Source organism: Saccopteryx leptura, chromosome 12, assembly GCF_036850995.1.
Source record: "Saccopteryx leptura isolate mSacLep1 chromosome 12, mSacLep1_pri_phased_curated, whole genome shotgun sequence".
NCBI lineage: Eukaryota > Metazoa > Chordata > Mammalia > Chiroptera > Emballonuridae > Saccopteryx > Saccopteryx leptura.
In genome coordinates, this window is record NC_089514.1 from 12,230,817 (window position 1) to 12,255,269 (window position 24,453).

The window sequence follows — 24,453 nt, forward strand, 5'->3', positions numbered from 1 at the left end:
TGTTTGGCTCTGTGCATAGAGCATCAGCTTGGGAGACCAGGTGGTGGCTGCGTGTGCCACAGAGGCGACCAAGGGGATCGGCCCCGCCACTCAGAAACTTGTGAGCGAATGTCACACGAAGCCCACTGACTCTTCTGGTGAATGCAGAACACGTTGAGAGCTGAAAGGGCACTCTTCTGGCTGCCAAAGAGCGGGTAACAAAAGAAGCAGGGCCCACATGTGTTTGTGATAGGGAGGGCTTCACCACGCGGCGAGGGATTTGCATTTCAGGGAAGTGATTTAGAAATGTTGGCGGCGCTCCTGCCCCGCAATGCTCAGCGGAGGACGGAGGATGGAGGACGGGGGTGGCGGGTGGGGCCCAGGGCAGAAAGAAGGAGGGAGAGGAGCTGGGGGCGGGGGTAACAAAGGCATTCTCTGTGAGGCTTGGACTGCGGACACTGTCCAAATGTCAAGCGTCTGATAATGAAAACAACGGACCTTAGCCACGGACTTGCTTTTCAGCATGAGACACACAACACAGAAGCGTGTGTATGTGTCTGCCAAAAAAGAAACCTCGCTCCCTGCCAAACCCCACAGCTCTTAATTTAAGAATCGAAACCAAAGTAGACTTGTCCTTGGATGGTTGCTTAAAATGTCCACTTAAAGGGACACCAGCTGTCCCGGGGAGCAACAGGGTGCTTGAGAGAGGGAGCCAGCGTCCCCATGTATTCCTGTCACCAATGCCCGGGGGAGCCAAGCCTCCTTCGGAGACCAGGCGGAGGGTGGGTGTTGTTTGTGGCCCCTTGCCGGACCCAGCCTAGGGGTAGCAAGCCTCTGCCAGCTGTACCGTTCTAAGAATCAGTCACAGTCTTCTTCTGTCATCTGGGTCAGCGGACTTTGCTGAGCTCAGATTGTTCATTTGTAAAATGTCAGGTTTGGACTGAGTTATCTCTGAGATGGCTTTTGAGAAATAACTGTAATAGCTACTTTTCATTAATGCCCAGAGGGGCTTGGTTAGCAAGAAATATAGACTAGTATATGTTTATAGGTATAGATATATATATACACACCTGCCATATGTTGCATATGTGTGTATATATATATATATATATATATATATAAACACACCTCTACCAATATTGCCTCTGATGTGTGTACGCATACATGTCTGATGTGTATGTATAGGATGTAAGTGTATATGTCTATATATGTGTATGCATATGTGTGTAGATAGATAAATTGACTTACTAGTGTTATAGTGGTGATCAGAGGTCTGATCCTCTTTCTCCGTGGCTGGTGACAACCATGGCCATCATCGTCAAGGCCACCTTGCTGCTTCTTTTGGGGTCTTTCTCTGTTTTTCTCCGAGTGTCAGAGTTGCCGTCACGATCTCTTTCAATGTTGTCGTGGCATTTGAGATGCCATTGAAGTTGGTCCGAAGGTTGCGGGTTATTGTTAAGCTGAAATGCCATTGAACATTCTGTCCTTACATCACTGGGTTGTCATTTCAAACCCAAGGAAGTTTTGGACTCCACATTTAGAAATACAGAATTGGAATAGGAGTACTAACAACACTGATGATCTTTTTAAAGATCATTTTTCTAAAAGGCATGGACCTCAGAAGATGCTGTGAGGTCCTGGCGGTGCCACGAAGTGAGGTGGCCTCTGGCACATCAGTCCACGTGGACTAATTCGTCCCCTGCAGGAAAGAGGGGGACGTACAGGAGGAGGAGGGTGGGGAGGGGAGGGAGGGCAGACAGACAGCGTCACTCCAACTTCCAAACTGTGGAGAAAAAACTGACCAAGTGCTCTGAGCGGAAGGGACGGTCAGATGAGGATTTGAGCGTTCCCCTGGATAATCCACAGCGGGAACGCCAAGGAGCTGGCCACCTGCTCTTCTTGGACTTCCTGCTGACAATTCATTCTTTATCTTTATTTTTTTTAAAGAATTTTAAACAGATTTAGGAGCATTATGAACTATTTCTGAAGGAAATAACAGCTCCAGGAAGGTCTTCAGAAAGTCCTTGATCCCCTTGACAAACTTGGAGTCAGCAAAGAGCGATCAGTGTGGCTGGCGGAGTGGGAACGAGCATTTCAGGCCACGTGAAGGGGAGTGACTGTTAGATTTAAGACAGTGATTACCAAATGCAGCTAATTCCCTGGGAAAATGTTTTGGCTTTGGTACAGAAACTGTTCGACAGAATTTCGTCTCTCCGCCAGCCCTGTTCCCTGCCCCAAAGAAGGGACTCCTGATTCACGGGTTCTTCATCTCCATCTTCTAGACCCGGGCAAGCTTCTTCTGTCCCTTTATGGGAATCAGACTGTGGCCAGACAAGCAGAACTTAGCAATCAAACCACACCCCGTAAAACCTGCTGGACCTCGTGGCAGCCACAGGTTGGGTTCTCCAGAAACGGGCGTGGAGGCCCAGTCTGGGATACAAGGCGCTTCATAGGGATCGAGGCCTGTGAAAGGAAGGGGTGGGGAGCAGCCTGGGCACGGGGCGGGGTGGGAGTCCCCGCGGTGAGACAGGCCTGACAAAGCTCGGCCAGCCTTGCAGGGAGCACCGCAGAGGGCATTTTCCATCAGTGACCCCCATCAGGTTAAAGTGACCAAGCCTTTCCCTCCCCAGCTCACTTTTCTATCCCCCCACCCACTCAGTCACCAAATGCGGACTGTCCCAGAAGGCATCACACTGCTCTCTGCAGCGAGGCAGCCCCTGGACGGGCTGATAGCCGATAGCCGATAGCCGGCGGCTTTCTGCCGGCCGCATTCCCTGCCGCTGAGCAGCAAGGGCACCCTTGAGGGGAAATCTGATGGTGGGTCTCTATGTCGGTCCCAGTGGCCAACTGGATAATGTAGTTGCGAGGTTTCAGGAGCTAGGGGTTCGCCTAGGACCACATGGGATATTGGTCTTCCTCTGTTTGCATTATGTAAGCTCTTGCCTAAGCTCTCAGTGTAATTATGTCTTCCATATGCGTTAGGAAGATGACTCCAGCCTTGCTTTTCAACTCCTGTCAAGATTCCGAGATAGGCACAATAGATCTTTCAAGAAAAAGAGGACAGCACTACCAGGAAATTTTTTCCCCCAGTTTATTATGAAATAAATCACACCAAAATGTAGTGGCACACACACAACAGCGGGCTCAGCTGGGTGGCTGTTCCGGTTCAGAGGACACAGGCTGAGGTCCCACGTGCAGGTGCGTTCAGCTGACAGTTTAGCCGAAGCTGGGACATTCGAGGTGGTCTCCGGTCCGCCAGGGCTCTCTCCGGATGGCCTCTAACCATGCTGTGGCCTGGCCTGGCCTTCATAGCGTGCAGCTGGTTCCCAAATTGAGAAGCTATCGATGCCCGTCTTTTCAAGACCAGGATTCTGAAGTCCTGGAATATTATTTCCGTTGCATTCTCTGGGTCAGAGCAAATCACAGGGAAAGGCCAGATTCATTTTAACGAGAAGAACGGCAGAGCACTTGAGACCATTATTCATCTACTACATTTCCTAAATCCTTGTCTCAGCCCTTACAAATATAGATTCCCAGGAGATATTCTGACTTTGTTGGTCTGGGGTAGTACCTGAGCATCAGTATTTAGTGTCGGGGGGAAATTCTAAATAGTCTGTGTTGGGGAACCCTAAACCGTGATGTGTTTGTCCCGCTATTGGTACTAAAATGGCCTTCTTCTTGCAGGAAACCTGCATGGCTTGTGTTTGGACAAACTTCCATTCTGGTGCCCAAATCTGGTATTTTCTAAATCCTGACCCATTTAACTTACTTCCAGGCCAATCAGAAACCTGAGAACATCGTTTTACTCTTAACAAACCAGCCATTGAGCTGAAGCATCACATTTAGCAAAGTGCCTCCTCGTCCACAGTGTCTACTGGTGTGGCTGTGGTTCTCTGAAATCTTCAGCCAAAACCTGACGCTAAGTTTTAGACCTCAGCCCTTGCCATGCATTGTAGGTTTACAAGTGGCCTCTGTTCTCTCAAAATACTGATAGACCAGGGGCAATTTAGACTCAGAGAAAAACTCTTTTATTTATTCAAAGCATTAGCTTCCTTTTCCCAGCTGAGTTTTTGCCTTGTGCCGAAATGATGCGGTCCTTGTGTGCAAAGTCTGTAGGTAGTTGTGTCTTTGTTACTTTCCAACAAAGAAACAATTAGATCAAGCAGTGTTTACAGTAAACGCCGTCCAGAGGGGTTCTGAGCAAAGGCGAAGGCTGCCAGTCACTGTGATCTTGTTTCTGGATATTGATTCCTTATTATTTACTTCTGGATATTAATTGTTGATCAGATGCTGTAATGAATGGATACAGTTAATTTCATGTCAAAGTAAAAATGAACATGCATTAGTTTAGACGGAAGCTGTATCGGGCATAAACTTAGCACTGCCATGAGGTGATCTAATCGTCCAGTTATTTAAGAAGAGTTCTTAACCAGGGGTTTGGACCTGGGGTTCAGATTCAAGGGGTCAGTGAACTCAGAAGGAAAATAAAATGGCAGCTTTATTTTTACTAACTTCTAACCAAAACAAAACAGCATTTCCTTCCATTATGAATTATGAAATTTAGCATTTCCTGCCATTATGAGTGTAGGCGACAAACCACGGCGGCATTGGCAGTGCCTTTGACTTTGTCACCAATAGAAAGCAGAAATATTTTCTTACCAAATACATACGCTATTCCAAATACCTTGCAACCATGTTGATGGCCATGACCACTTCCTCATATTGAATGTGTTTATGTAGAAATACTTTGGCTTTTTACTCTATTTGATACTTTCAATGTAATGCCTTCACATGTGATCTATTTTATTTACATATATTTAAATATATGTAGTATATTTAAGAACATTTCTCTGAGAGGTGTCCCTAGGTTGCACTAGACAACAGCCATAGGGGTCCATGGTACAAGAAAGACCAAGAAAGAACCCATGTGTTAGGCTAATTGAATTGTTAAAAATAATTTATAGATCTTCCCCAACCGAAACTACAGACCACCTTTGGTGACTCCAGATGGAGAAGTTATGAACTTAGCTATCAAGTAGACTTGAATTTTATTTCTAGTTTATCACCTTGCCAATTCTGACTACTTCTACTCTCACCATATGCCAGCGACACTGTAGCATAGGGATTAAGAGACTGGAGACTATATCAGACCCGGGTTCGATTCCTGGTACACCACTTACTAGTTGTGTGGCTTTGGGCAAGTTACTGAATCTCTCCAAGAGATTCCTCGTCTGTGAAGTGAGAGTAATATTCATAGCTCCCTCTCTCATGGAATGATGAATTACTGGGGTCAATGGAAATCATGTTTATACCTTACTTGACACTCTACCTGGCACCTGGTAGGCGTCTAATATGTATTCCTATTGACATGTAGCATTAATATGTTTTCACAGGGCAAGAAGCTCTTCCCCAGTCTAAGAGGATCCTTGATATATACTGTATTTTAGGGACTCGCATGATGAAATGGGCTGAATAATATGTATCAGAAAGGCCTGGAACCATTGTCATTGTATCCAGTTTTAGCTGCCCAGTAAGAAGGACACTCTGGGTGAGAGGTGGAAGAGGTAGAGAGGGCGGGGAGGTGTTCCACATTCTGTTACATGGCAGTCTAATAATAGTATATAAAAGGGGCTGAATTGAGTGATGAGCTGTTTCTAAAGCATTGAGCGCCTTCTCGTTGAACAGTAATCTGTAATCTGAACCAGCCCTGTTGACAATAAATGAAGCACCCAGCCTCTCTGTGGTTGTTTTTCCATTTGTACTTCAATTCTAACATATGGAAACAGGGAAGAAGAATATGGGAGTTTAGATTTAGAGAGTAAAAAAAAAACCCAGGAAAAAAACCCCACCCAAAACTCAACTATTTGGCAACTTGCTCTTCTGCCGTCCAGCATGGAGATGTGGGTGTTTGTTTTTGTTCCTAATATTTACTTTTTATGCAGCAACCGGAGTCCCAAGGTTTGGATTTGAGCACCAGCTCTGTCTTCTCAGAGCTGCTTTCCATAGGGGAGGACATTCCATCCTTCATTTCCGTTTACTTGCTTCTCTATAGCTTCCCCACCTACTGTACTTAGACATATAGCCCATCTCATCATCTCTCTTTTGGACAGAATAAAAAAACAAACAAAAAAGCAGCAGAGAACACATGAAATTTCTTAAAGATTTAGTTTTGTGAGTTTTGCAGCATGAATAGATGGTTTTTCTTTTCTTTTTCTAAATTAAAAATTGAATAATATCCCAAAAATATGTACAATATTTGCATAAGATAAAATAAACAATGCTAAATGAACTATACTTACCAGCTAGTTTAAGAAATGCCACAGTACCATGAGTCTGCCTTCTGCAATCCCATCCGCTTCCCTCATCGCCCTAGATTTTTTTTATCATACTCCTCTTTTTAAAAATTAAGAGTTTTACTACATATCTACATCCCCATAAACAATATTTTACTTATCATGTTTAGTTTTAGAGAAAGGGATTAGTCTGTATATATTGTGCAAGAACATCCTTTGGCTATTCGGTGCTTTGTGAGATTTGTCCATGTTGGCATATTCAGTTGTGCTCCATTCTTTTTCATCACTGCATAGTATTCCATTGTGTGATCATATTATCTATCTGTTGTTCCATTGCTGCTGGTTGTTAGGGCTGTTTCCAGTTTTTCGTTACTACAAACATTGCTGCTCTGAATATTCTTATGCATGTCTCCTTGTGCCTGTGTGTAAGAGTTTCTCTAAGAATAATAATAATGCCTAGGGGTGGAACTGATGAGTTCACAGGTTTTGAACCTCTTCAGTTTCATTAGATAATGCCAAACTGTTTTCCAAATCGATGTATTCTTGCCAGTAATGTATACGAATTCTGGTTACACAACTGTACCACCCACTCTGGGACTTGTCTCTTGTCAGTTTTCCTCTGTGTGTGTTATGTTGAAGGAACGTTGCCCACGTGGAACATTCATGGTTTGCCTTCTTTTTCTCTTGCTGTTCTTCCCATCTTCTTCTCTGGCTAAGCTACCATCAGATTGAAAGACTAGTGTCCACACATAGTGACAGGGTGTGACAGAGTGGAGCGAACATGTCAAGTCCAAGTGTTGGTGCTGTTTTGGTTGTGTTGTTACATTTTCTTTCAGGATGTCATGTGATAAGGTTGGCTCCCAGACTATATAGCTCAAAAAACAAAATCGGCAACGTACTCATTCCTTCAACACCTTTTTACGTCAGCTCACTCACGGTGGCTCAGTAGAAGAAGCAACTAAATCAACTAGACAGATTTCAACTTATGTCAAGGCTGTGCGGGCAAGTTCTAGACCATTCGGGAGAAGAACCTGAGTTGTCTTCCAACACGGCACAGTCCCCGCACTTCCATTACTTTCCACTGAAACAAAAAGGAAATTATTTAGCGATCGCTTTGCTGTGAGTCTTACCCAGAAAATTCAGAAAAAATTAAATGTAATTGGCAAATATTACTCAGCCATTTCCTTAGCCAGCATTGCTTACATCTGCTTTATAATATCCTTTTCACTACCATGACTTTATTTATTTCCTAGCGCTCGATACAGAAACCACAAAGAATTACTTACAAAGAACAAACACTGATTTTATACAAACCAATAAAAAAATAAGTACAGCATTTTAGAGGCACTGAAAAAAAAAATGGTGGCTACCCCACATAATAAATGCTACAGTAAAACAGTTTTTCCCTACGGTGTTTTAAGAGAAGGCACAAGTTTTAAAAGCTGCTACTCAAGAGCACTCTAAATATGTGTTTTCAGTTGTTGTTATTTAGGTTGTTTTTGTTTGTTTGTTGCCTTTTATAAGAGCCTCCTTCGCTGGTCTTCACTAGTCTCCCCCCCCCTCCCCCCTCCAATCTACCCTCCTCTCGTGCTTTTACCAAAATGCAAGTCTGGTCGTGTTCTTCCCTTGTTTGAAACCTCTCACTGACCCTCTGCTCCCTGCAGAATAAATCCCAAACTCTTCTAGAACAGTGAAGACGTTTCATCTGGCCTCGGCTGCTTTCCCCACTGTGAACTCTCGCTCCCCCCTTTGCCCAATTAGAAAACAAAACACCTTATCATTTCCCAAACACACCTGCCGTTTTGTGAGCCAGTGGTTTCCATGGGATGCCCTCCCGATTCCTCGTAAGGCCCTTTCTATTCCTCCAACTGCAGACTGCCCCAACTGCCTGCTGGGGAAACCTCCATTTGCTTTTCAAAGCTGAGCTCCAGCATCACCTGTAGGAAGCCCTCCTCCCAGAGTCCCTCCTTCTCTCCATCGCTCTGTGTACCTTTCCCGATGTGTGTACCTCAGTGGGGTCCCTCCTTCTCTCCATCTCCCCGTGTACCTTTCCCAATGCGTGTACCACCCTGGGGTGCCTCCTTCTCTCCGTCTCTCTGTGTACCTTTCCCGATGCGTGTACCACCCTGGGGTGCCTCCTTCTCTCCGTCTCCCTGTGTACCTTTCCCGATGCGTGTACCACCCTGGGGTCCCTCCTTCTCTCCGTCTCTCTGTGTACCTTTCCCGATGCGTGTACCACCCTGGGGTGCCTCCTTCTCTCCGTCTCCCTGTGTACCTTTCCCGATGCGTGTACCACCCTGGGGTGCCTCCTTCTCTCCGTCTCCCTGTGTACCTTTCCCGATGCGTGTACCACCCTGGGGTGCCTCCTTCTCTCCATCTCTCTGTGTACCTTTCACGATGCGTGTACCACACCGGGGTCCCTCCTTCTCTCCATCTCTCTGTGTACCTTTCCCGATGCGTGTACCACCCTGGGGTGCCTCCTTCTCTCCGTCTCCCTGTGTACCTTTCCTGATGCGTGTACCACACCAGGGTCCCTCCTTCTCTCCGTCTCTCTGTGTACCTTTCCCGATGCGTGTACCACACTGGGGCTTCTTTGAACTCTTCGGTTGCCTCCCTCCCCTGTTTCACACTGAGCTGCATGGGGGCAGGAATAACACATGGTCCTCTGTGTAGCAAACCCCCTAGCACAGCTCTGGCGCTCAGTAAATGTCAGCAAATTAAAATTAAAATTAAACTGGCTCGTGCCTCCTGCCTACACCCTTCTCTCTTGTGTGTGTCTCTGTGTGTATGTGTGTGTGTGTGTGTGTGTGTGTGCGCGCGCGCGTGCACTTTATTACCACAGTTCTCAAGGAATGCTACTGTCACCTGCCGATTCTACACACCACAGTGTCTTCTAGGAAATAGACTAGGCATGCAGAGATAATGAAAAGTTCAGAACAATTCCCTGCAAACTAAAGGATGCATTGTTTATGTCAGCTCAAGACTATTTCCTTTCTGTGTCACTTGAGAGGAATAGGGAAATATTCTGGGAAGGCAATTTATGGAAGGTGTTGTAAAAGTTTCATTATCTCAGGGGTGGACTAGAGTATCCTCTCCTTTTTCAAAATTGAATTCTTGGTATTTGGATCATTTTCCTTCTCTTAAAAAAAGGACACAGCTTGCTTCCTGAAAACAAAGGAAATAATAAACAATAGCAACTCCCACATTTACTCTGATTATTTGCCAAAAGTCCTCCTCGTTCATGTGGTCCTTTTTCATTATAGAAGACTTATTAGCATAAGAAGAAAGCTTCTAAATTAAGCTACCCAAATATGAACTTAGCTAATACTCAGGGAGCTAATTTATTGTATTATTTAAAATATAAATTGGATAGCAGATCTATTTACTGTTGTGTAACAGCTAGGCAATAATGCCTAATTTTCTCTTAGCTGTTGAATGGTTTTTAATAATCTATTGAAATTTAACAGAGAACCATTTCATATGGGAAGTCAATAAATACTAAGAAGTTTAACATTTCAAGTATTATCCACATATGGAAGATGGGCTTTAAAATTAATACCATTTGAGGTACAAAGAGGGGATTGGGCTTGCTTTTTAAACGGCAACTTCTTTGTTGTTTAATTGGAAGTATAACCAGATTCACAATATTGCATGTGGGAATGTTAAACCAAGCCAAGGAGTTAACAAGATGGAATGTGGAGTGGAGAAGAGACATGGCAGTGGGATGAAACAAATAATGTTAAGATTGCCACCCTGTCACCTGGATCATTGGCCCTGTTTTTGCTTTGGTAGTAAAAACTATGTGCTTTGTGTTCAACAAATGGCATCATGAAAAAGTTCTATATCCCTAAATTTCTGGAACCTGGGGACATTTGCCAATCTGGGGTCCCCTTGGGCTGTGGGTTCAGAAACATTGTTAAATCTAGAGATCTTGTCTGGTCAGTTGTCCCAAATAGACCAGCTCTGGAGTGTCACAAGAGCTCTGACACCAACAGAAAGTTCCCCTGAATGTAGAGTTGTGATCTAGAAATGACGATTGCCAATTATATTAGAACGAAGTGGGGACACAGGATTGGATGGACCCAGGTTCCAAGAACTTCTCATCTTTCTGCAGATATTTGAAACCTGGCCCCTCTGACTTAGTGAGCCAAGGGTTCAGAGAAGTTCTAGACCCTATAACTTACCCCTTTGGATGGATGTTTCTTTGAGTTCTTCTGAGAAAGAATATCCAAATGCTTCATCTTTCCCCAAGAGAGCCAAAATGTCAGAGAACCAGTGGTGTGAAGGTGAACGGGGTCGGGAGGGCGGGTGAACAGGGCTGAGGGACGCTGACCTGGAGTGTTTGTCAGTTTCCATGGGGGGACGACTTCCACCTGGGCTGAGTTGTAGCTCTCCACACGACATCACTTGCCTGTGGCGCGGGCGGGGCAGACATGCGCACAAGTGTCAGAGCCCCAGCCCAGCCTGCGGAAGCCGTCCTGCGTTGCTGTTTGCAGGAAACAAAATATTAGCGGGTTGACTGGCTCTTGTTTCCATGTTACCCAGCAGACAAGTGGATAAGTCAGGACCGAAGTCCTCACAACACTCCTGGTTGAAAAGTATTTGCCGCTGTAGCCTCGGCCCTCCCCTCCCCACTCATCCCGCCCTCCGAAAGAAAACTTCAAACGTAGATCGAAAAGCTAGATATGGAGTCAGAGCAATTAACTGAACTTTATTGTGCTTCCTATCCTCTTCTGGATGTCAAATATAAAACGACACGGAGGAAGTGAAGTTGCGATGACTTTTTAATGGCATCAAGTCCTTTTGTTGTAAAGTGGCTTTTTAAAGAGGGAGACAGGACAGAGCAGCTTTCGCTCATTCTGCTAAGACAAGTAAGGTCTTGCTTGCTTGACATTTCCGTGTGGGGAGAAGAGGGTGTTTGGCCTGGCATGTGGTGAAAGAGGGTGCAGGGAAAGAACGGGGTGGATCGAGGTGTTGGCAGGCGCAAGGGGTAAAACTCACTCTCGGCAGTTAAGTCAAGCAAGCATAGTGACAGCGGTGTGAGCTCCTCGTCAAGCTGCTTTCTTACTTTAATTGGGACCTTTCTCGTGGGAAGGAAGGACTCGTCACATGAAAATAAAAGAAGCCTCATCACATGAAAATAAAAGAAGCCTGTCCCCCTCCTGAAGAATATATGATAATCGTTTTTTTCTGGGAAAAGTATGGTAATGAATTTTATATTTATGGATATAAACATTGTAACTTATGTGCTTCTTCTGCTCTAAAAGGGAAAAATATTCTTTATACTATTCCTTTGATAGTGTGATGACCATTGCTTGGGTGCTCAGTATTTACCTGTAGGGCACATGGTTCAAGCTTAATACGTATTTGTGGACTGAATGCCGTGTAACATTTTATATGAGTTATCTTTTTGAATCCTCACAAAATGTTAAACATTCAGAGTGACCAAACATCCTGGATTGCCTTGTGTTTGGTTTTTATTTTTTTATTTTTTTCAGTTTTTAGCACTGAAATTTCTATGTTCCCAGAAGCCCCTCAGTCCTAGGTAAACTGGGACAACTGGTCAACCAGATTTTAACTCCATTTTGCAGATGAGAACATAGAGGCAGTAAGTCACTGTGTCGAAGTCACAGAACTGGGCTTAAACCCAGACTGCTGAATCCTGGGTTCCTGCTGTTCAGCACCAGGCCGAGTCCCACTTTCTTACGGAGTGGGTGAGTTTGACACATGCCATTGTGTCCTAGACAGCAGTGGAAATCCTGTATTACAATATTGCTGCAACTGATTAAAGTAAGATGGTGCCTGTAGGAAGCGCTTTGTACCAAAGTATGCATTGACTGCTCTAAGAACGGATACCACTTCAATGGCTACAGGTAGGCCAATGGCTCCATGACTCTTCCTAGTCAGTAGCCGTTTGCTACAGTGCCAGCATCAGTTGTAAATCTCCAGTCGTTTCACCTGAGTGTCCTGGCCGCAGCAACTGAGAACTTTGATTTTTGCTTTTTTTTTTTTTTTTGAAAGTGACTTACCCCATTCTGTGTTAAGAAATGCTGCTAACAAGCGTTGGCTTGTTTTTTTATGCTTCTTCCCAGTACCTTTTCTTTTTAGTTTATTATCTAGTTGAATGTATATTTACTTTATTTCTACATATGGGTAGTTTCTGAAAGCTCAAAGGTAAGATTTTATAAATGTGGGATGGAATGAGAATAATAAAAGAATGTAGCGTCAACCCGAAACAATAACAAACGAGATTCCCTTGTGCCTTTGTCTTTCTGTCGTGGCAAACGAGAACTCGAACCCATCCTTCCGCCTGCCTCTCCCACGTGCCTCTCTGCTCCTTTCTCGGTTGATAACACCGCTCCTTGCAAAGTGCCCGTGTCGGAAGCCTGAAATGGGGAAGATGTGTGTGTTTTAGGGGGTGCTTTCACTTAGGCTTAACATCTAATTAATCACTCATTTCACTGCTTCCACCCCAACACCCCTCTTCTCCTCCCCCTTCTCCTGATCTGCTCTGTGATCCTACACCATCTCTCACCTCAACAGCTCGTCTCCTAATTTGCCCCGGGACCGTATTCCCTTTCAAATCAGTGACTCGGCACACTTTAAGTCATCTTTCAATAACGCAGAGGTGAGCATATCATTACCCTGACCGTGTCTAGCCCTCGAGGATGAATTTGGAGTAGGTGAACCCGTAGAGACAGAAAGCAGATTAGCGACTGCCGGAGACTGGCAGGGAGAGGAGAGTGGGGAGTGACGGCTAATGGGTGCAGGATTTCCTCTGAGATGATGGAAACGTTGTGTAACTAGATAGCGGGGGTGGCCGCACAGCGTTGTGTGTGCTAAATGCTATTGGATTGGTCACTGTGAAACAGAGTGGTCATTTTATGTTCTGTCATGTGTATTTTAATAGACACACACACACACACACACACACACACACACCCTTTAGGCTGAGGTCCACGCATCTCAGCAGCATGTCATATGGGCTTACTTGTTCACGGCCCTCTGTTTCCCTCATCCCTTCATAAATAGAAATGTTTGCAGGTTAAGGCACGAGCTTGAACCATGTGTTCCATGCTTATGTCTGTGTATGCAGTTCCCTCTGTCTGCCATGCTTCCCTCCCCTCACCCACACTCCGTGATCTGACCAGTGATTGGCTCCTCCAACACGCCCATGCGACCCCCCCAACACATGCACATCCACATGCCCATTGTGAATTTCCCGCTGTATTCTGTTTTCTAAAAAGGCACAGGTGGGGAACCTTTACTGCCAGGTCCATGCTTCTAAAAGCTCCAGGGACAATTGTACAACACAAAGTGACCTGAAGCTTTCACGTGTTTTATGTAGCCCTTTCAAAATCCACGACACATCTGTGACCTCCCTGGGACATTGGGAACACACGAGTCTAGGGGTTCTGGCTCTAGTGTAGAAATAGCCCAAATATACAGTTTCTGGTCATGAGGCCGTTTTTATCTGGGGAGCCCTGCGATGAATCCTGTCACATTTAAATTTGTAATCACAGCCCTGTCACCTTGTGTGGCGCTCCTCTGGAGGCTGTGGCGTGGCGTGATCTGCGTCCTTGATCTGTGCGTGGTGAGCAGTGCGGCTATAACAACAGAGGGGTTTACTGTTCAGCGCTCATCAACTTATTTTTGAGGTTGAAGTTGGCAAAATGCTGCGTGCAAATCTGCTGGGGAACACACTCAGAGAATTTGTGGCAAGTGACAAAGACTTTGTTCTGAAATGATCTTTCCTTTCCGATATCACTGATTCCATTTCTGATGGCATGTGGTCATTACCTATGGCAGCTCAGCGTTCGACCAGGGCTCACACAGGTCACCGAGAATAAGAATTCTAACACCCAACCATGTCATCTCTTCTAGACCGCATGATTATCACAGACAAAGAAGGAGTGTGTGCGCATGTGCATGTGTGTGTGTGTGTGTGTGTATGTGTGTGTGTGTGAATACCAAGAAAGCATATGACCAGGAAGAAATACGGTTAAGGTGGGGTCATGAGTAAGTGTGAAACAGATTTCTATTTGTATCCTCCCTCCAAGTAAACAGAGAATTGCCTGATTGGTCACAGAATAGAAAACAGTTCTTCTAAACAGTAGCCGTCAAAGAGTAATCTTTGGACCAGCAGAGTGAACATCCCCTTCGACCTGTTGGAAAATGCAGTCTTAAACCTTGTCTCAGATCTTCAGAATGGGACCGTCTATGGGGGCTAGGGCCCAGCAGTCTATTTTAACAAGCCCAGATAGTTTTATGCATGTTCAAGTTTTAAACAAGTTCTTTCAACCAAGGTTTTGGATGCTGATGTGAGAACACAACATTCAAGAGTAAGGGATACAAGCATTTCGAGGCTGGATTTTGAATTAGGATGATTGTTAGAAGAATAATGACAATGGCTAATATTTCTTGATATCCTCCCAGGCCAGATATTGTGCTAAGTGTTCCGGGAACATTATTCTATTCATCTCTCACACAATTCACAACTATTCCCAGTGGTAATACTTCTTTCCCTATTGGACAGTTAAGGAAACTGAGGCTTAGAGCGGGGAAGTTACTTGCCCAAGGTCACACAGCTTGCAGTGCCTGGAGTCACACTCCTGCTCTGATTCCCCCCCGAGCCCAGGCCATGATACACGAGGCTAGCCCCCCAAGGGCTGCAGTGCTGGTCCTGGAGACAGGGATGACCTTAGTTCTTGGGTATTCAGTTTATGGCTGTTCTGGACCATTGCTGCCAAACTCATTTCTAGTCGAAGCAGCTGGGTTTTGTCACAAACATGACTCCATTAAGTGTCCTCAGCTGAGCTGAAGTTGCATAAAAATCACTCGTCAGATTCCTGCCAAGCCCAGAGATTTGGATGGGAATTTACAAGAAGGGGATGCTAGCTTGGGAGTGTGGGGGCAGCAGCCGCTTTCCTTCAGATCCATTGCAGGAGCTCTCGCTGCACATCTGTTTACTTTCAGTCCACGGCAAAAAGCAGGACACGGGTTTCCAGATGTAAGCCCAAACACAAATGGTGGATGGGCTCCCCTGTCGTCGTGACAGGGCACAGGTGACCTTCGATGGAGTATAGCCTAAGGCAGATGTTTCCAATTGTTGAGGAGGAGTAAGTGCAATCTCGCATCTGCCCTGGTGGTCTACATCCTGTCCCTACCTCAGAGGGCTGCTGAGAGGGGGGGTGGAATGTTCTGTGACCAAGCTGTAAAGTTCCGTTCAAGAGTAAGTAATTATTGTCCAAGTACGATGATTTGATTAAAAACATGGGTGCTATTCTCAGAAGCCAGGGTTCTAGCTCACGTAACAATTTTGTGACTGGGACAAGCCACCTTACTAGCTCCTACAATGGCACATTGACGCTGATGGGAATGTGCTCTCTGAGTTTGTGCACAACTGGAGTAGCTGTGCTGCAGAGGAAAAGCCATCTAATCACGTTGGCCCCACTTACCTCACAGTGAGGTTGGATGGAAGATGGTGGGTCTTGGGAGGGTAATATAATAAATACACTATGTAATGCATTTGTCTTTTATGTTTCTTCTGTCTCAGTTCCCTTCAGGCTGAAGCAGGTAAAATGAACCAAGCCCCTTATGAAGGGCCTTGTCAAAGTGATTTTTAATTGTTGGTGTGACTCAGCAGCTAGAAGTTACTGAATGGGATCCTCGTACTGCATGCGTTCACTCACCCCGTCCACTGGTAACCTCCGTCCGTTCACTCGCGGGCCGTGTGGATCCCTCCGGCATGTGGCCTCCCAGGGCTCAGCGTCAGTTCTTTCTCTTTTGGGATTGAATCAGGAAGGCCTCCTTGGTCCCCTACTTGAGACCTTAGCTGAAACTGGAGGCTTTCTGAGTGCAGACTGGTCCCCTTTTTGTCAGCATGGAGCCTGGCACAAGGGTGGACCCTTGTAGGTCCATGTGTGAGTCTAAACTCACCTCTACTCGATGTTTTAAGAGTGTTGTATAAATCATGAGAGGGGACCAGTTGTCCACTATTATCCAAACTTGGTGAGTCTATGCTTAAGGCTAGTGCGCGTCACGGTGCATTAATTTTGTATACCATCTGAGAGGAAGTGTGCGGATAGCTCTATTTGACTTTGAAATGTGTCAAAAACATAAGACAGATTAATACATAAATAGTGGGATCCATATGGGAGAAAATGAATCAAGTGGGTGTTAATGAGAGAGTCTAAATGGCGCGTACATTAAAATCTTTCAAATTTTCTGTATGTTTGAAATTTTTTCCTAATCCAGTGTTAGGGAAAAGAATGTTCTAACTCTATGCTGTTCAGAAAAGGGCACTTTTAGAATTTCAGGCGGCGAGGATATTTTTTCTTGTTTGTTGTTATTTTAGTGTTTTTGATAATCACAATATCCCTTTTTATCAATGGTAAAGGCTACCGGTGAAGGCACAGGTGGGTGTGAGGACCAAGGGACCAGCTAATTGAAGAGCAGCAATGGGGTAAATTATTCCTCCCAGTTGCAGGCAGAGCTGACCTGGGTAGGTCTCCCCACCTCCCACCTTAGGGGCTTAACCAGGTAAGAATCACAGCACAGTGTTAGCTCCTTCCTGAGAGGAAGAAGACAAGAGGAATTTTCCAGTTTTATACAAGTTGCTGATGAACAAAACTTTGTTAAAATTAAAGAACTACACAACTTCATAAAAACTTTCCCACCTTAAAGTACGTATTATTAAGGCTCCAAAAGCAAGACATTGGCCTATCCAAAGGCATGGATTGATAGAATGTGTTCTGTATTCATGTGAGCTTTCAGAATAATCTGAATTAAAACTTTCTGTGTATTTAGAATATTCATTTCTCAATATGTCAATTTTTTTTTGTTTTTCTTCTTTAAGGTCATTGTTCGAGGTGGAGGACACATTTTACCCTACGACCAGCCTCTGAGGTCTTTCGACATGATAAATCGATTCATTTATGACAAAGGATGGGATCCTTACTGACGGGGAAGCTACTTTTCTCAAAGAGAACGTCAGGGGTTTGGATCTTTGGAAAAGAAAATGTTCAAAATGAAAGATGCCATATAAATAAGAAAACTATCTTTTTTGATCTGCAAAATATTTCTCATCAATAAAAAATTACCCTTGAAATGATAAGTGAGGTCCTGTTTTGGGGGGAGAGATAATTCATTACAAAATTAACTTTAAGAAGATGCCATGCATGAGTGAGAGTTACGTCTTTTAACTTAAAAGATGGAAAGAATGGATTCTGAGATGGCCGAATCAGATGGATTTGGTTTAATGGGATGTTGGGAATTTTAAATTTCTTCTAAGGGCATGTGCAATAAATGAATAGAGTTGTAGCCGCGTCTTATTCTATAAATAATAGAATTTTGTTAGATCATACATATGCAGGTGTTTGGTAAATATTATTGAATAAGACTAGCTGAATTATCACCCAAAGGAATGGGTGAAGTTATAAGAATGGTGGGGAGAGGCTGGAATATATAAAACCTTAACATGAAGGGTAGGTAGCTTGGAGTCCTTTGAAACAGAAATCTCAGATATAAAAGTAATGATGTACCAGTTGACCATAAGCAGAGGACCGTAGAGAACAGACTGAGTCTTTGCCTTGTCTTTCTTTCTTTTAAATTGGTTGGTTGAAGTGTACACCTTTATCAAACAGCATCAGGCCACATTAGTTATGAGCCATGTTTAATTTGGGTTGTAAATTCTGTACTTCTTTTAGCCAAATAAACAATGTCCTGATTTTGTATAATTGTTGAAATAGAAAAAAATTATATATATACAAATTGAGCTAATCTGGCATCAAAATATATACATTTGTAAATATGCATACATTAGTAATTTTCCAACTAAAATATTGCATCGTGGCCCATCTTTCCTATTTGCACATCATATGCTCGTATCTTTGAAATTCTACAGCGAGCTTGGCTGTTTTCACATCATTACCCTCTCAATATTCTCAATCTATGAATTGGCTCTCTAGAGAACTAAATTTAAAAAGTCAAAGCTTGCTCTTGCTCTGAAAAAATTTTTTGAGTTATTTTAATATCGTATTTTATGCCTGATTTCATTCTGGTTTTGATCTTTTCTTTTTTTTCTATATGCATATTTTTCATCAGATCCATATACTACAAGTCCTCAAATCAAATATTCTGATCAAAAGCAGACTTTAATTATTGCAGAGAAAACACCGGGGTTGGGGGGGAGGGGAATATTGGTGTGCAAAAACTTTAACATGGAGCCTCATCTGCAGGTGAAAACAGGTGCATGTGGTCCATAAATATTGAGTAGAAAGGGCACCGGCCGTGGCTGGGAGACCTGGGGTTTAGCCCTACGTGTGTCACACATGCATTGGACGCTTCTGGATAAGTCGCTTTGCTGTACTAGCCCCCCAAAATCTCAAAGAAGGTAGCTAGCAAAGGAGATTTCTAGGGTTCACATGTCCGTGGATTAGTACCTATTTCACAAGGGTATCATGAGCTGATATATAGTCAATCTTCATTATTCGTGGATTCCAGATATGTGTTCACCTACTTGCTGAAAACTTACTTGCAATTCCCAAATTAATACTTGATGTCATATACATGCACATACTCATATGCATACATATACATACACATACTCATACATGTACATATACATGTACATATACATATACATATACACATTCACATACACATACATATACAAATATAAATAAAATCTGGCCCCACAAGCTCAGAGGAAGAACTGCCCTTTGGGTCGTGTGGACTGTAAGGCCAGTGGCTGCCGCCATTTTGACCACGTAGGTTCACATTGGATTCAGGCAGACGGAAAAGAAACAGTGGAGCCAAAAACTGGTGCGCCATTCCTTTATTAAAGTCTCGCACCAGCCAACGAGCAAACAGGCAGGGAAAACACTTCCCTCTCACTCAGGGCTCCCAAAGCCACTGACACACTCTCCGGTTCCACAACCAGGAGAATCTTCTCCGGTTCCTCCTAGAATCAAAGGCCCCACCAGTCTTAGCAGAGCTCACAAAGGCCCTCAGCTCTGGTTCCCCACCTGCTCTCCTTCTCTCACCTGCAAAACTGGCTTCTTCCTCAGGACTCTGCATTCTCTCTGCTCTTCCTGGAAAACTGGCTGGGCTCACAAAGACCTCCCAAGCAGGAAGGTGATCCACAATTTGCAATCAACTGCCCTGCTCCGAGGGCAAGCACACACGTGGCTGCCCAGCACCATTTTTTAACAATAAAAATGAGCAAACAAAAAATACAAATTTTACAAACTCATTTGCCCAACATGGACACAGAGCCCTGATGATCGGCCCTGATTGGCCAAATCTGGTTGGCAGCATTCCCTAAGGAGAGTGTTTGGGTTCCCCGGGCAGCTGGACAATGGAGAGGTGAGGATGCCAGAAATCTGAGAACAGGAGGGGTTAGAGCAGGTGAGAGAGGGAGAGGCTGGCCATATGTCGGCTGAGACCAGAGAAATCTAGGATTCTGTGGAATCTGGAGTTAGGAGGAATATCAGCGCTGGTCTCCCCGCCCTCACTATGCAGAAAGCAGGGCAGGGGGAAGCTTGCTGAATGCCATTGCTGAGACCGGGGCCAGTGAGTTGATTTGACTTTGGGGGTTGCAATTGCGAAGACGCAGAAAAGCGCTTCTATTGCAATGAGCTGTCTGCTGGGAGGCCCACGAAGAAGGACTAGAAGCTGCAGCCTTGATCTCAGAGAGGTTGTTCTCACAGAGTGAAACTGACCTTCCTTCCAGCCTCGTTTCAGGTGTCGACACTCAATTCTGTGAAAGCAGACGTAACGTTAACAGCTATCCTTTTAAGGTTTCTGAAATGCACCCGATGTCCGCCAAACATCACCAGGTAGATCGATGGTTTTCCCACTTCACAGATGAGGTCGTGGAACTTCACAGATACAAGGAGACTTGTTCCGGTTTCTACAGCCAATGGCAGAGCAAATTCCTATTCAAACCCAGGTGTTTCTCCGGATACCCCACTCTCTTCCCACAGAGAAGAAGCACGCTGCCGCCTGATCCTTAAGCTCGTGCTCACCCGATGACGTCAACGAGTCAGGATCAGTGACCCCCCGTCATTAAAAGTGCGCTTCATTTTGAAATTACGTAAACCAGATTCTTGGAAACTTCTAGAGGCAGTGTCTGCTCTAGTTTAGATTGGAAATGTGATTTTCTGGGAAGTACTGAGAGCGTTTATTTGTTTATTTTAGCTTTGTCTTTGAAATCACTCTTTTTTTTTTTTTATTGAATCTATTAGGGTGACACTGGTTAACAAATTTATACAGGTTTCAGGTGCCCAATTCTACAGCACATCTTCTGTACCCTGTATTGTGTGGTCATCCCCTCCCCCCAAGTCCAGTCTCAGCCCGTCATTATTAATTAATTATTTGCGTAAAATTCTCAAGTCGTCTTATCTCATGCCACCAAAAAGCTGATCCGTAAGGCCAGCAAGCCAAGAACTGAGATCTGGTGACCAATCAACTGCTTGACTTGAGCCCTGGTCACCTTTGGAAAATCCACATTCTCTTTCTTCATGTGATTGGCAAGACCCCTACCCACTGTCACTGCTGATGGCACATGGGTCATCGCCGTGTCCATCTTTGTGCTCTGTAAGCCTCTGGGGTCTGAGCTCAGAAACCACTTCATTCTCCACGATGAGCCGATGAGCCCCTCGGGGTTGGCCTCGGCAGCCCAGGCTAGCTGCAAACAGGACGGTGGAGCTGGCTGAACTCCAGCATCCCACGGGAAGTGCGCGCCCTGGGCTGAAAGGCAGCTCCCTGCACAGATGTGCTTTTTCTTGCACGCTGCAATGGTCATTGCTATTATCGTTGGGAGGATTAGAAAAACATTCAGAAAACCAACCTGAAAGTGATGGATTTGGTTGCCCCTAAGACACCAAAACCTAGGAATTGAAAGCAGGCTGTGGTGATTATTATCCGCTCAACCCCACGGAAAGACATCTGTTCAATCATTTTAAAGAGATTTTTGGCAGCTTCAGGAGTGCGACTTGGGACTGTCTGCGTTTCCCTGGGCTCTGGGCACTGGAGGACAGGCCAGGCCTCTGGTTGCTGTTCAAATGGATTTCACAGGAAAAGTCATTGCATCTAACCAGATCTTTTGGGTAAATACCAATCTTTTTCTTAAATCTTTAATTTGCAAATTGTTCATTGCAAAAAATTAAGTGAAAACACCCCCTCCCCAATCCCACCCCATCCCCACCCAGTGGTGACCACTGATAATTCATTCCAGGCTAAGGGAGGGTTGGTTACCGTAAACTTAGGACCTCCAAGGCTGCACCCAGTGGGGAGAGACAATTACCCTCCCCCCCAATCCCCCAGGGTGTTGTTACCAGAAGGAAGGGGGCCTGGACGCTGCAGGCAGACGGGCCAATAAACATTCCCCGTATGCAGAAGTCAAAGCCCAGGAGGGATTACAGCCAGCCTCCGCGTGTAGACATGCATGGGAACGCACACGGGTGACTTTCCTACTTTCCCAATGAATATTTATAATCAAAACCCACATGCACAGATAGTAATTTCCATTGGTATTTTAAGTTTTCTTACATGAGTAAAAGGGGATAGAGGGTGTACGTGCCTGAGAAGAACGAGGAGAGGATGGGGCATGTTGTGTAAAGAGAATAAAAGAACACAGCGAGGCGCTGTGCGCAGAAAGTCTCTGGGATCCCTGGCCGCATCCCGGTCACCACCTTACACAAGGATGTGCCACATTAACCTTCCTTTGTGATGGGACCTGTTCTTGGTGGCAAAGATAGAGAGACACATTTAGCCCGTGCCTCTGCCCCTCAGACCCTCTTAAGAAGGGGGGAGGGAGTTGTGTGAAGGGAAGGTGAGTTTGTACTGTATAAACTACTCATCCCAGAATGCTACCCGCTTTTTATAGCGGAAGGGACAAGGCACTATGAGAGCAGAGAACATTACCGGGGAGGAGAGCCCTCCCAGAGGCGAAGCCTGGCCCTGACCAAGGCCTGGAGCATAAGCCAGGAGAGAGAGAGAGAGAGAGAGAGAGAGAGAGAGAGAGAGAGAGAGAGTGAGTGTGTGTGTGTGTGTGTGTGGAGAGGGGGGTTGATGCTCTGAGCACCCCCTGCGTCTGCCTCCTCTCCTCTGGTTTTTACCCTTCTACTTCTGATAGTTCAATTATTTTGTTGCAAAATCCGAATTCTCAGCTGATTACCGGAAACTTCTGTAATAAAGTAGGACTGACTCTCACATCCAACTGATGTAAATAAACCCTGGACAGTCATGCTTGAGTTTTCCCATCTTGTCTCTGTGGAATCAGGGAAAGATCTAGAAGGCTGTCTTCCTGGAAGCCCCATCCATCGAGTGGCTTCGTTGGCATGTGAAACGGCATCTCTTGATTAAAATGCCCACATGCTGTGTATACGGTAACCTACTGGGACAGCTGTCACTTACCAATTTCCCATCTCCCCTAGGAAAAGAAACATTCTTTAAGGAGGTCACTTTGAAATGCTCCCATGGTGCGACTCACTGGAGGGAAATGTCAAAAGCTTTTTGGCAAAAATAAACAAAAGTGAAAAAAATATGCAGATTTTATTAAAAAAAAAAAAAAGAGTTGGATATCGCCCTGGAAATTGAAGCTGATCTTGGACAGATGGAGGGAATAGCAGAGAGGAATATTGTTTAGTCAAACGAAGTATTTTGTTTAGGGTGATATTTCACCAGGATATATTTTCATAGATAGTCGGGAGGGACAGAAGACAAGAGATCTGTAACAAGACATGGCTCCCTCAAACGAACCCCCTCTGCCCCTGAAAAATCTTCACAGGGGTTTGTTACTCTATTGCCTAAGACCAGCTCTGTAAGAATTCTCATTTCTTACATAACGAGGAATGTAATTCTCTTTCGGCCTCACAGGTAAAACAAGCTCCATGTAGCTTTGCTTCTAGAACGTGTTCTTCCCTTGCTGGCTGTCTGGAAGGAAGAGAAAGGTCCACCAGTCTGAGAGGTTCAGCATGCAACTCTGAAGCCCAGCTCCAAATTCCCTGTGACTTTTGAACTCTTCAGTGGAAAACATTTTTTCCTCTCCTTGGGCGGGAGTATAATAAAAAAGAGATGAGAGTCACATATTCAATTAGGAAACATTACAAGGACAAGAAAAAGAATTCAATAATCCAGTGTTATTAGGATACACTCAGGTATGAAAACTGATAGCTGGTGGTTTAAAAGTACTTGTGCCAAGGATTCCCCGGAGTCGTCTTCCAGCGAAGGCTAAGAATGCAAAGCTCCGTGTTCTATTTTTCTGCTTCTCACGCCACACAAATGCCTAAATTCCCAACAGAGGTGCCATTGAATAAGACAAGAGATCAGATCTAGAGAGATGTGGAAAGACTTGGGAAAGACCCCAAGGAGGAAACCAGAGATGAGTCCTGAATCGCCGGAGGGCAGCGTGTGGAGTGCAGCCCAGGGAAGGCGGTGGATTTCAGGCACCCACCCACCTCCCTAGCGCCTGCTACAGATGCAGCAACAGCCTTGAACCCCAGGTATCGCTGGTAGTGTGATAAGATGTTTGATCGGCTGCTTCTCCTCCCCCTGTGCCTGAAGCCACTGAGTGAAGAACCAATTTGGCAGTAGGAGTAGAGAGCAGGTGATAACGAGCTTCTCTGGGGACAGTTCAACACCAGGAAAGACTGTTGGCAATGAGAAGTTGCTTCCTGCCCATGTTTACTGTGTTGAATTGATTCTGGCCTCTTAATACATTTCCAATGAATGGCATAACTACAGGTGAGGAAGAGAGAGTTTACTGACAGAAAACAGAGAGAATGATAAAATTCAGATATGCAATAGTTTTAGAGATTGTATTTTTTTATTTTAGATATACAATTGTTTTAGAGATTGTATTTATTGATTTTAGAGAGAAGAGAGAGAGAGAAAGCGAGAGAGAGAAGGCGGAGGAGCAAGAAGCATCAACTCATAGTAGCTGTTTCTCGTATGTGCCTTGACTGGGCAAGCCGGGGGTTTTGAACCGGAGACCTCAGCGTTCCAGGTCAGTGCTTTATCCACTGAGTCACCACAGGTCAGGCAGACTAGATAGACAATTTAAAGGCTATTTCTTTTCACATCTGCCTGGACAGATTTCAGAAAGCCACCATCCAAGGGTTCTGTATTGACAGGAGAGAAAACTTGAGGTTGCACGGCTCTGCTTTTGTTCCAC

The 24,453-nt window shown here is 44.8% G+C and overlaps 1 protein-coding gene across 1 annotated transcript in view; it reads left to right on the forward strand.

Annotated features, from left to right (window-relative positions):
* CPVL (carboxypeptidase vitellogenic like) overlaps positions 1 to 17,395 on the forward strand; it is a 119,665-nt gene extending 102,270 nt beyond the window's left edge. Inside the window, exon 13 of the mRNA XM_066354283.1 lies at positions 17,131 to 17,395. Within this exon, the coding sequence (XP_066210380.1) occupies positions 17,131 to 17,235 (105 nt within the window). The 3' untranslated portion in view covers positions 17,236 to 17,395. The remainder of the gene's footprint in view (positions 1 to 17,130) is intronic.
* Positions 17,396 to 24,453: the final 7,058 nt, after the last annotated feature.